The sequence below is a fragment of the Felis catus genome, chromosome E3, assembly GCF_018350175.1.
Source record: "Felis catus isolate Fca126 chromosome E3, F.catus_Fca126_mat1.0, whole genome shotgun sequence".
In the NCBI taxonomy this organism is placed as follows: Eukaryota; Metazoa; Chordata; class Mammalia; order Carnivora; family Felidae; genus Felis; species Felis catus.
The window spans coordinates 406,764-419,616 of NC_058383.1; the positions used below are offsets into that span (position 1 = coordinate 406,764).

At 62.0% G+C, this 12,853-nt stretch overlaps 1 protein-coding gene across 1 annotated transcript in view; it reads left to right on the top strand.

Annotated features, from left to right (window-relative positions):
* Positions 1-7,400, top strand: part of FAM20C (FAM20C golgi associated secretory pathway kinase) — a 47,229-nt gene extending 39,829 nt beyond the window's left edge. The window contains exons 6-10 of the mRNA XM_023247122.2: positions 3,834-4,014; positions 4,615-4,724; positions 4,883-4,964; positions 5,770-5,829; positions 6,403-7,400. Coding sequence (XP_023102890.1) covers positions 3,834-4,014; positions 4,615-4,724; positions 4,883-4,964; positions 5,770-5,829; positions 6,403-6,652 — 683 coding nt within the window. The 3' untranslated portion in view covers positions 6,653-7,400. The remainder of the gene's footprint in view (positions 1-3,833; positions 4,015-4,614; positions 4,725-4,882; positions 4,965-5,769; positions 5,830-6,402) is intronic.
* The last annotated feature ends 5,453 nt before the right edge of the window (positions 7,401-12,853 follow it).

A 12,853-nucleotide genomic window follows, 5' to 3' on the forward strand; every position in this document is an offset into this window, starting at 1 on the left:
GCATGGTGTAGACAGTATCAACGTGCGAAGTTCGAGGAGTTTTGACACGAGCAGAGAAGCAACGAACTGGCCCGTCTGCCCCGGCCCCATCCTGCCCTGTACCCCCAACAGCGCTATGTGCTTTCCGTATCTGAGGGTTTCTTTGCTTCTTCTACGGTTTTGCACAGTGGGGGTGACCGGCGGTCTGTCTGTCTTCTGTTGCTCGACAGCACTCTTCTGAGGTCCCTCCACATCGCTGTGTGCTGTCTGCGTGTTGCTCTTTATGTCAGGGTCCCGTGGCCCTGGGGGGGTGCGTCCCATGTCGTTTACCTGGTCATCTGGTGATGGGCACCGCCGAGAGGGACTCAGTAACCCGCCCCAAATGAAGTGGAGGAAATGTCAAGAGAGGAAAATGAGTCAAGAACTTTCTACACTTTGCTTTCTTGGTGCACAGCGGCCTCCCTGCAGGAACCCCGCTTCTGGGTCTCGAGGTCTCACCGGGGCGCATGGCAGCTTTGCCGGGGGCTCTCAAAGGGGCCACGGAGCCACCAGTGTCCAGAATCCCAGCACTGAAGTCCCACATGTGGTGGGTGAAGAAGGGTGTGGATCCCTTCCTATAAACAAAAGGCGGAATCGGTTCCTAGTCTAAGCAGATACGTCTTCTTTCGGGAGAGCAGCTAAGCGCCCCCACCAAGCAACAGTGCAGAGACAGGCTGGGTCGGAACCCAGTCGTGCCGAGCCCCACAAAGGCAGGCTGGGTCGGAACCCAGGTGGGCTGAGCCCCACAAGGGCAGGCTGGGTCGGAACCCAGTTGTGCCAAAGCCCCACAAAAGTCTTTGTACTTTGCGGTAAATCTCCATGGACACATCTCATACATCCTGGAAGGTACACGCATCCGTGGGTTTCTACAAGGGGAACCCACCTACGTAAACACCTCTAGGACAAGACACAGACTGTGAGCAGCTCTGGGAGCCCCTCCTGTTCCCTCCCAGCCACTCAGCCCCACATCTTTCAAGCGACTCTTTTCCCTGCTACGCAGGCCTGGGTCTGGCTGGGTAGGCACAAGGCCTCTACCCACACGTTGTGGACACAGCGTCCAGTTTAAATGCGCACGAGGGTAAGAAGGGTCCCCAGAGCTGTGCCCGGACACCTTCAGGCCACTCCTGAGCGATGGTGGCTCCCCAGCATTCCAGCCCCACCTGAGAGCCACCCACACCAGATCCATCCAGGTGGGGTTAGGACCCGTTGGGGTTAGGACCCCATCCACGTGGGGGTAAGCGTCCCGTTCTTCTGGACCCTCCTCCCTGCCGTGCAAAGGCCGGGAACACTCCCGGTCCCAATGCTCAGCCCTCGAGCCACATGCTTTCCAGCTCCACAGAGACCAGGTTCTTGCTCGGGGTCGCCCGTCCTGCCCCCACCCCCCCAAGGTCCCCGGAGTTGGAGGCGGTGGCCCCAGAGTGGCAGGGAAGCAGGTTCTCCTGGGCTGACTCTGGCCCCCACCTTCTCCCCGCCGTCTGCTGAGACGTCATCGCTGAGACGAGAAAGGGCTCATGTCCCCTCCGCCCCCTCCCCCTCCCCCGTCCAAGTGCGGGGGTGACCTAGTGACCGCTCACCCGCACTGCCCTCTGACTCAGTGTCAGACATCTGATCTTACCCGCATTTCCTGTTTAATACTCCCAAGCCCATGAGCAGGCACTACCGGGGCCCTCATTCAGGTGGGGAAACCGAGGCACAAGGAGGTGAAACACCACACCGATTTCGCACCTCTGGGCAGTGTTCCGGGCCCCACCCTGGCTGCTCCTTCAGAAACCAGATTTGGATGTCTGACGAGGACCGTGCTGTGCACTCAAGAAATGCCTTTCTCTCTGAGCAAAGCCAGCTTAGGCTCTTAGCTTAGCAAATCCCAGGGCTCCGGCCAACAGGATCAGATAGATTGTCCCCCTGAAAGTGGGGCTGCCGCCTCGGTTATGGCTGCACTGTGTGTCGGGGTTCGCTGATGAACTGCGTCAACACGCAGGCGAGACCCCAGACTGACCTTTCCCAGACTGTCCTCACAGCAATTCCCCAGCACCGGCTCGGGGATCATGAGGCCAGGTGCAGGAAGAGAGAGGCAGGCGATCCAGGCGGAGACTCCCGTGTGCCGGCGGGGCGCGGCGGGAGCCCCTGCACCGGCCCCCCATCTCCTCTGGACGGCTGCCCATGGAGACTGCCCACGCAGACACGGAGACTGCGGCTAGAAGGGCCTGCCAGGCTCACGTCAGGAGTCCACGGGGAGCGAGCGCGTGGCCAGAAGACTCGGGAGCCTCGTGACTGCCACGCGGGCAGGGCGCGCAGCCGCACAAAAGGAGACCCCTCTCCTGGGGAACTGGCCGTTTGCACAGCCGGGAGGGGGCTTCTGGCTGCTGCACTCCCCGGGCTCTCGAGGGTCTCTCCACCAAACAGACAAGTTACTGAACGCAAGATTCTCCCGGTAAATACACACACGAGCGCCATCGCGCCCCTGACCGGCAGCGGCCTCTGGCAACAAATCGGCGTGTCGCCTGGTCAGCAAGAGGTGTCCACTTTCTAAATTACTTGTCTCATCGAGACATGATTCGGGCGCCATGAAATTCATTAACTTCTTTTGGGCAACAAAATGACCAGGGCGTTTTATTCTTTAAGTAACTGCCTATACATATTGGTTAGATCGAGTTAAATTTGCCCCACCCTATTTTTTGATGAAACTCGTCATCTTGAAGTGTGCCATTCGGTGGCTTTTGGTACATACGTCACGTCGTGCCACAGCCCCGCTGATCTCCGCACGCTCTCCTCACCCCAAAAAGGAGCCCGTCCCTGTTAGTCACCCCCAGCTCCCGCCTCCCCCAGCCCCCGAGCCACCAATATTTCTGTGTGGGATACACTTCACGTCAACAGCATCTGACAACACGTGGTGTTCCGGGTCTGGCTTCTCTCATGGCACACGCGTTTCCGTGGTTCGTCTGCAGTGAAGTGTGTGTCAGGGCTTCGCCCCTTCTAAGGGTACATAGTGTTCCACGGGGTGCGTGGACCACGCTGTTTGCCCACTCACCGCCGGATGGACGTCCAGACTGCCTCCACTCTCCGGCCTCTGTGACCAGGGCTGCTGTGGCCCCCGTGTGCAGCACGCTGTGGACACGTGCCCACGTCTCTTGGGTGCAGAACTGCTGCGTGGCGTGGTCATGCTGTGCCTAAGTTTTTAAGAAGCCTCCAAACTGGTTTCCACGGCGGCCTCCCCCGTTTGTGCCCCACCAGCTCTGTCCGGGGCCCCGGTCTCTCCCCATCCTCCGCAACACCTGTAAACGCCTGTTCTCTTGACCAAACCCAGCCTGGTGGCTAAGAAGGGGCGTCTCTGTGGACTCCACCGCATTCCCCTGACGACCGACGGTGTGGAGCATCTTCCCACGTCCCTGTTGGCCCCTTGCGCCTTTGCAGTATCTGTTGAACTCCCTTCCCGTGCGTCAGTTGGATTATTTAGCTTTTTCTGCTTGAGGCGTTCCTGACATGTGCCACACGCCAGACCCTCGTCGGATCTGCGATTCGCAGACATCCCTTCCCGCCGTGGAGTGTCCACGCTTCTGTTATGCCTTTTAAGCCTCTGAGCGTTGACTCTAGAGTTTCTGTCGAGGCCGTCCCGTCTCCCACAGCTGTGTGGCCTCGGGCCGCTCAGCCCCCCTCCGTGGGCCTCCGTGTCCCGTACCACGGGGTCGCAGCAATGGGAGATTTGGGCCGCGCGAGTCCGACGGACAGTGTGGACACGGGAGGCCCAGGCGGACGTGCGGGAGGGCGGGCGTGGGACGTGCCGCTCCCTACTCACCCCTGTGTCTGTCTGCCGCCAGCCAACAACGTCTGCTTCTACGGCGAGTGTTCCTACTACTGCTCTACGGAGCACGCGCTGTGTGGGAAGCCCGACCAGATCGAGGGCTCCCTGGCGGCCTTCCTGCCAGACCTGTCCCTGGCCAAGAGGAAGACGTGGCGGAACCCGTGGCGGCGCTCCTACCACAAGCGCAAGAAGGCAGAGTGAGTGCTGGGCAGGCCGAGCCCAGGCCGGGCCCACCTGCTCATTTTGACAGCGCTTTGCTCGGAGGGGCCTCGGGCCTGTCCAGGGCCACGGGGTGTGAAAGGGTGTCGGGGAAGGGAGGCGCGCCCAGCCTCCCTTTGTGACGCGGACGAGACCTCCGCTTTGTGAATAGATGGTGGGACGGGGCTTCCTCACCCTGAGAATCAGAGGTGCCCCCCGTGGTGGCGCTGGCCAGCCCAGAAGCACAGGCTCTCAGTGTCCAAGCTCGGCTTGCACTCCTTGCCCTTCCTGTCCCTCAGACGAGAGAGGTGGCCGTGGAGGTGTCTCTGTGGGCGGGGTGTCCAGGCTCTGCTTCCTAACAGCGACCCCCCCCCCGAGAAACCTGGCATCTGGGGCTGATGACGGCCTCCAGACATGGCTCACTCACCTCCCAGCCCCGTACTCCCGTTAATGCAGCCTCGGCCAGAGGCGCTATTCTGTGCTGACACCTCTCTGCACCCCCCATCGTTGCTGCGGTAATCCCGTGGTGCTGAGCTGCTTTGGGCCTCCCTGTCCACACAGAGGAGGAACTCAGCCTTCTCACAGTGGCTCCCCTGCAGGTGGGAAGTGGACCCTGACTACTGTGAGGAGGTAAAGCAGACGCCCCCCTATGACAGCAGTCGCCGTGTGCTGGACGTCATGGACATGACCATTTTTGACTTCCTCATGGGTATGTCGGCAGCCCTGGCCTGCACCCGGGGCTCCCACCCTGCACATGACCGGCTGTGGCCATGGCACACGCTTTGCCCCGTTGTTTCGGCTCTGGTGTCACACAGGGGCGGGGGGGGGGGGGACAGCCCTGGGTTTTCAGCTTGCTTCTGTCCACAGGGAACATGGACCGTCATCACTATGAGACTTTTGAGAAGTTTGGGAATGAGACATTTATCATCCACCTGGACAACGGAAGAGGGTGAGCTGTGTTCTTGCTCCAACAGACCCGGGGGGCCCAGACTGTGGCGGCAGGGAGGGTCATTCCCCAAGGACATTCTGGGTGTGGTGCAGGGCTCCCGTCGGCAGAAAGTGCCTGTCGTGTTGCTCCTTCTGACCCTCAGGGGCAGTCACCCTGTGCACTGGGTCCTGTTATATCCCCATGTCGCCCTGGGGAAACTGAGGCCCAGAGAGGATGCTTGCCAGGAAGGACAGGGCCGTGAGGAGCCCTTTATGCCTCATGTGGATGTCTGGGACTGGCTGGCAGGGACAAACGGTCCTCCCTGCCCCCTTTGTGGGGGCCTGTGGCCACTGCTGGCCAGAGCCACCAAGGAGGGCCATCTGCCTGATTAGCAGGCAGGGACACAGGACCTGCCCTCCCCAAATGGTTAAAGCTGCCACCAAAGCTATTCTCAGATGCCTCGGAGAAGTGGGCACCGGGCACCCGGACAGTTGACATGTGGGGGCCACGAGTTCCCAGCACAAAAGACAGCACTGGGCTGAGCTGACCACCGACTGCCTTCTCCACCCTGCCTGCCTAGGACCCTGCGTTTATGAGCTCCTGCCCCACGCAGCGGCCAGAATGCTAGGCTACCTTCCAGGACCTCCCTCATCCCAGGCCCTGCGTCCAGTGCCGGGGACAGCGGGGGCCGGGCCACACGGCCCTGGCGTCCCAGCAGGGCACACGTGAGGTGCTTATTCCAGGGCCCTGGGTGTCCCCGGGGCTGCTCTGTGGTACCCTCGGCACGCAGGCGACACCCTGGACAATTCTCCTCTTCTTTGGGCAGGTTTGGAAAATATTCCCACGATGAGCTGTCCATTCTGGTGCCTTTACAGCAATGCTGCAGGTAAGGCCTCCACTGCCTGCCCCCTAGGGAGCCCCGTCCCGTCCCCAGGCTAAGCAGAAACCCCCCAGTCCCTGCAGCATGCAGGCCAGAGCCCCAAGGCCCTTCCCAGCACACAGCCCACAGCCCCCATGACGGCCCACCTTACGGCTGAAGACACTGGCGCCCGGACAGGGGTCCCGTCCCCAGCACTCTCTGCCACCCTCTTCGGGGCTCCCCACCGGATCCTCCTGTCAGGGCCGGGACAGCAGTCTGCGAGGCGCACTGGGTCTGCCCGGCCCAGGCAGGCGTGTGCCGCGGAGCCGAGCGCTGTCTCCCGGGGGGTCAGGCCGTCCCTCCCCGCCCTGCGTCTGCCCGTGTACTGCCAGGCCTCACGTGGCCCCCTGCTCTGCCAGGCGGGACCCTCACCGTGGCGCCTCTGGCACGCAGGGGCCTAGGCAGGCCGAGGACCAACCCGTGGCCTCCCCGCCCGGGGCCGACGCGGTCCCTCGTCCTGCCCCAGCGCCCCGCGCCCAGTCCTTAGAGGCCGGGCACCGCCTCCTGCGAGCTGGCGCCTGACCTCCCTCTCCCCTGCAGGGTCAGAAAGTCCACCTACCTGCGGCTGCAGCTCCTGGCCAAGGAGGAGTACAAGCTGAGCCTGCTGATGGCAGAGTCCCTGAGCAAGGACCGCGTGGCCCCCGTCCTGTACCAGCCTCACCTGGAGGCCCTGGACCGGAGGCTCCGCATCGTGCTGCAGGCCGTCAGGGACTGTGTGGAGAAGGACGGGCCGCACAGCGTGCTGGAGGACGACCTGGGCCCTGAGCACAGAGTCCCCCCCCGCAGGTAGTGACCGAGAGCCGCCGGCCTGCCACGGAGGAGGGGCACGTGCGTCCACACCCTGCGTTCAGTGACTTTGGGAACAGACAGGCCACTCCCAGAGTCCGGGAACCTTCGGCGGTGGGTCCGACAGGACACGTCGTATTCGTCCTCGAGACCGGAGGAGGTCGGGGAGCGGGCGCTCTGTGCTCACGGACGGAGGCGGCCTGGCGGCGGGGGCGACCCACCTTTTTTGTATGGAAAGGAAGCGTTCATGTACTATTTTGTATTTATACGTGGCGTGTATGTGCATAGACAGAGAGCGACGCCCACACGCACGGACGCCAGCCCAGCTACCAAATGCACACGAGGGGGCAGAGCCCACGGGGCTGGCCTCTCCCACCAAGTTTGCTCACATCTGGACCTAACTTGAAATAAACTCCTGCCTCCTCTCCTTCCTGGGGGCCCTGCAGCCGGACGGCCGACCGTCCCATCTCGGTGCCCGGGGGGCTCCTGATGGAACCACGGGCTGGTCGACAGACTCCTGGCTCCAGAGTGACGTAAATGACCACGTCTTCCATTTCTCAGAGCCGCTCGGCAGCCCCGGGGACGCTCCCCGGCCGCTGAGGGTGCTGCTGCTGTTCTGACTTTGCTCTGATGGTTGTGTAAATACGTCACACGGGCCCCTCCACGGGGCTCAGCAACAGGCTTAATTTTGCAGCATTTTTGTGGAATAGATTGCAATGTGGTAAAAGTGCAATAAAAATACAGCAAATGTGTATTGGGGTCCAGGTCCTCACACCCTGAGCTCGGCTGCCTGCCCACCCACCGTCCACAGAAGTCAGTCCTGGAGCTGGGAGCGCCCAGGGTGGCCCGTAGGCAAGCAGGAGGCGTGGGCCCGGGGGCAACCGCCCATCCCACTCCGGCCGTGGCAGGCACTGACAAAGCTGGGAGGGGTCCCCAAAGACACGGGCTGGTCCCAGAGGGTGGCATCACATCTACATGGCACTGGCACCTGTGGGCACACCACGTTTGCCCCGCCCTGCTGGCCGCGGGGCCTGAATCCTCCCCCGGGAGCCCGCCTGGAGGCTCCCCAGACCTTCTCCGTGTGCAGCACCGTGACGGAAGAGGGCACTGTGACAGGCCAGCCCCAAGGCTTCCAAGGAGAGCACGCCACCGAGGGCTCACGTAAACCCTGCAGCATGAGAACGCCTGGGAGCAGAGGGCGCTGGAAATCAGAGCCCCCAGTGCCTCCTGGGCACCCCCTCTCATGCTCCCAGCCCCACCGCTGCCCCAGGACCATCACTTTCCGTGTGCTCGGCACCTTGCAAAGCAGCCGAAATGAACTGTTACTGGTCTCTAAAGCAACACGGCCAGGTCGATTTTCTTTTCCTCGTTTCACAGATGGGGAAACTGAGGCTCCGTGAGGGTCTGACACTGGGCCCCAAAGTCAGCTCAGGTTCCCAGAACGGCCAGCTGTTCACTGAGGGGCAGGAGGGCTCCTCCACGTCCCTGAGCCCCACCCGGGCCGCGCTCAGGTGCGGGAGGCCTGCCCATAGCCCAACTACAAAAGAGCCTTAGGCTGCAAGGAAGTAAATGGGGGACGTGGCTCCCGCTCCCTGCCTAGCACAGGCTTCCAGCCCGGCGCTCGCCCGATGGCCGGCACCCGCGTACCTCTGGCCCTGCCCGCCACCCTTCTCCGGTCTCCCGCTTCGGTCCCTGTCCCTGCCACGTGGGGAGGAGGAGAGTGCCCAGGAGGGCCTGCCGTGGTTCCACGAGAGGGAGCAGACAGCTCCGTGGCCCGGACGGTGCGTCCCCCCCACCCCAGGCCTCCCCGAGGGAACGGAGTGCTGGTGTCGCGGCCTCTGACTCAGGGCCAGTTGGTGCTGCACACGGCTCCAGCCCCCCCTTACCCCCCGTCCAACCACCATTGGTCCAGTACAGTTGGCCAGGCGGCTTCTGCAGGACCCGCTGGCGACCCAGCGGACATCACCAGAGGTGACCAACCCATGCGTATGGCACAAACTAGGCCACTCCAGACAGGGACGGACGGGGAAGGGACAGAGGTAGGAGAGACCCTGCTCCCAAGTTCCTGGGTGGAGGCCTGACCCCCACTGTAAGTGCATTTGGAGATGGACCTTTAAGGGGGCAATAAGGTTGAGTGAGGTCAAGAGCTGGGGCCCCAATCTGCTAGGACTGGCCTCCTCGTAAGAGGAGGGGAGTCTTCCTCCCCGCACAAGCAGAGGACAGGCCACATGGGGACAGGTAGGAGACAGCCACCTGCAGGCCAGCAGGGGACCCCACCAGGAGCCGCACCTGCTCTAAGAGCCCGTGCGTAAGCTGCCTGGTATGTGGGGCTCCCGGGGCGCCTGTGGCATAACAGGAAATACACTTTGGTCTTTTTTCTTGGGTCCCAACACAGAACCCCAGGTCTTTTGGAGTTTCCTGAGCAAAGACAGAAGGAAAAAGGTGACCAGAAAGAGTGAGCGTGCGGTTGTCACACAGATTCAGGTCTGGGCCCGTCTCTGTGGCCCGGACTCCTCTTGGTCCAGGACGGGGCACACCCTTGCACGTGGGGGTTCCCCTTCTCAGCACGAACGTCCCTGGCAAACGGGTAAGTTCCACTCCACTTCAGAGTATCTCCTGTGTCTGCTGACTCTCAAAACAACCAGCTCGAGGGGCGCCTGGGTGGCGCAGTCGGTTAAGCGTCCGATTTCAGCCAGGTCACGATCTCGCGGTCCGTGAGTTCGAGCCCCGCGTCGGGCTCTGGGCTGATGGCTCAGAGCCTGGAGCCTGTTTCCGATTCTGTGTCTCCCTCTCTCTCTGCCCCTCCCCCATTCATGCTCTGTCTCTCTCTGTCTCAAAAATAAACGTAAAAAAAAAAAAAAAAAAACAACCAGCTCGAAACAATCCTCACGCCAAAGAGGCCCATCTCGGGGTGACATAATCTGCCGCCCTTCAAAAGCCAGGCAGCATCACTGGAACCAGAACATGCAGGTGCCTCAGAGGAAGCCCAGCGCAGGCTGGCAGTGAGAGCAGACTGTGGGCACAGGGACGTCCCTGTTCACCCAGGCTCAGCTCAGGACACGGCGTGACAAAGCGGGGATTCGCAGCCACAGAGCAGGGGGTCAGTGGGCTGGAAATTACTAAGGAGGCATGGGGTCAGGATTCTCGCTGAAGCGGGCCGGGGGGACCAGACACCCCCTGGGGGATGGGGACCCGATCCGACATCCAGGGCGAGGCTCTCACTAAACTGACTTAGAAGGGTCCTTGTTAAAATCGGCCAGTGCGAAGCCGACGCACAAGTCCGAAGGCCGAGGCCGCTTGGGAAGAGGGCCTCTCAGGCAGAAAGGAGGCTCCTCGTCCCCGCGACACAGGGAAGCACTTTCCCAAGGCTCAGCCACTGGGATACGACGGGCACGACGCCAGAAGCCACATTCCCTCAACGGCCCAGCAGGCCGACCGCCCCCCGAGGAGCCTACCGGGCCTGGGTGAGGACACGGGCCCTGAACAGCCTGTGCCCAGGAGGACGTGCCAGAGACCAGCAGACCAGGAAGAAAATCAAGACGGGGGGAAAGCAGGAACAGGGAGGGATGCGCGCCTGGATCGGTGGGCAGAACGGGGGCGGGAGGGCCGCGTCCAGGAAGACGTGGAACAGCGAGGAACCAGCTCTTCGGTTGTTTCGAGGAACCAGAAGAGACAACAGCACAGCCCAGCCGGTGACGAGCACCTTCCGGGAACCAGGCAGACAGGAAAGTTCTGTCCAGAGGATCCTTCTGTCCAGAGGATCAGCTCCTCGGGAGAGGATGTACAATTACGGGAACTCACGACTCAGCTCTGGACGGTATTTACAGACATGCCCCACATTATTGTTCCAAAGAAAGCACAGTGGTGTGACCGAGGCGGGCCGGGGCCGGGGAGGACGTGGTCTGAGCGCTAAGCCCTCTCTGCAAGACGCAAAGTCGACAGGTGTTAGGTGAAACTTAAAATATAAAGTTTAACATACGCCTGTCAAGCACGGAGGTAACACAAAAATGGAAGCGAGCACATCCAGGGAAACGGGCGGGACTCCCCAGGGACGCGGTGGTGGGAGCAGGAGGGAAGGAACAGGCTCTGCTGTTCTGTGCGGCCTGATGGTGGGGTTACGCAAGGCTTCGTAAGGTGCGCCCATCAGCTTCTTTGGCACACGTCCGGAATGCGGGTGAAGATACAGGGGGAGGAGGTGGGGTCAGGGGCTGGGCTGCAGGCCTGGAGGCCGTAGGGTCAGCACCGCCCGAGAGAACCCCCCGCCCAACTATGCCATTTTACAGCTGTCACAACTGAGTCCCCGACCGGAGAAATGACTTTCCTGAATCCGACACGGTGAGCGAGAGGTGTTCGGGGCCTGGATCGGCCAGACCCTTAGACGCAGGAGACCCTCTTTCTGTCTTTAAGCTCAGACCACACCTTGCCCCTACACACCATCAGCTGCTGAGAGAGAACACAGACCCACACCCAGACCGGCCTGCCCCGGGACTCCTATGAAACCTCGTGGGGTGGAGAGAGGCGGGGGCAGAGGCAGCCGGTCCCGAACAAAATGAAGAAAAAGGGCTTTCCACAAAACTCCTCTTGGTGCAAGTCGGGTCTCCTGGGGGCGTCACCCAGCCTGCCTAGTCCACAGACTGGACAGAAATGTCAAGAGGGGCCCAGGAGAAAGTGCGGGCGGGAACTCAAACATGATGTAAACAGAAACAAAAACAAAAAACAGGGTGGTGGTGTGTGGGGGTCAAAACCAGTGCCCCCTCAGTGGGCCGGGGGACTCATTCTGGAGAAGTGAGGGGCAGGTGGGAAGGCGGGGGGTGGGGGGGCACCCAGACAGAGGCCGCAGGCTCTTGGCTCGGACCACTACCCAAATTAAAGGAAGTAAATAAACAAGGAAACCAATGTGTAACGAGGGACCCTCAGGAGGGGACAACATGGCTGCAGTGCAGGTGGGTGGACCCCCTCTTGTTTCCAGGCCCCCCCATCCAGAAGCCTGAGATGCACGAACAGCAAAGGACACCCCCATGGCCCACAGAAGGGTGACAAAGGAGCCTCACGGGCTGCAGGACTCCTCCCCGCCCCCGGTGGCCCCCACAGTGTACCTGGCACCCGGTCACCTGGGAGTAAGCTGAATGCACAGACCCCTGGGGCCAGAGCCCCAAAGGCCAAGCCCCCAGGCAGAGGAGCTGTCCTCACCCCACTGGGACAGGGTGAACACGGTACCCAGCGCCCAGGTGGCCCGGCCACAGTGCCTCGCCCAAGGGGCTCCCACCTGCCCTCACACGTCCCTCCCACACCCTGGCCAGTCTCCCAGGGAAACCCCTCCACGTGTCCCTGAGGGACACCCCTCCCAGAGGGACCTTAACAGAAGAGGCGAGCAGAGGAGGCCTCGAGCAGCCTCCGCCTGGGTGTGGGCTGTGGTGGGTGGTGAAGGACGACACGCCTCTGACCCCAGAGTCCCCGCGTCGCGAGGAAGGCCCCACGTGCGCAGAGGGCTCTCCCCACTCTGCTTGCAGCTGGCTCTGGGAAGGAGGGGGCTCAGAGCCCGCTGGCAGCTGCCCGCCTGGGAAGTGGGTACGGTGTCCACCCCGTCTCAGTGGGGTGAGGACAGCTCCTGGCCTGGCGGTCTGAACGGGAACAGTGGGCTGAAACCTTTAAAGAGGCCAACCGCAGGTCAGACCGGATGGGGTACAGCAGGTGCGGGGCCCCGACCAGGCTAGCCTGCGGTAGGAGACCACTCCCCACCACTGGCCGCCGTGGCCAGATATGTCCCGCGGTCACCATCGTTCGGGAAAGGCCCCAGGAAAGGCCTGGGGAGGCCTGCACCAAGGACACTCCCCATGCCTGGTCCACTTGCACCACCTGGAGGAGAGCCCGCGAACAGCAAGACCCGCTCTAAAAGGCAGTGACCCCAATCCAGGGCCTCAGAGCGGAGGGGCCGTGGGGACGCTCATCTGCCGGGCAGGTGGGTCCTCAGCCAGCCACCTGAGCACCAACCAGGCCCGCCTGTCCTACAGCGACCAGGACTTGGTGGCCCTAGGCAAGGGGCCTCTTCATTGTCCCAGGAGGATCGGTACGGTGCCTGCCACTCAAAAACTACCCCCGAATGGATGAATTATCCTCACCGAGAATTGAGTGCAAGTTCTGTGCACCAGTAAACACATACAGACACTCTCTTCAACACAGAAGAAGTCTGGGGCTCATGGGGAGG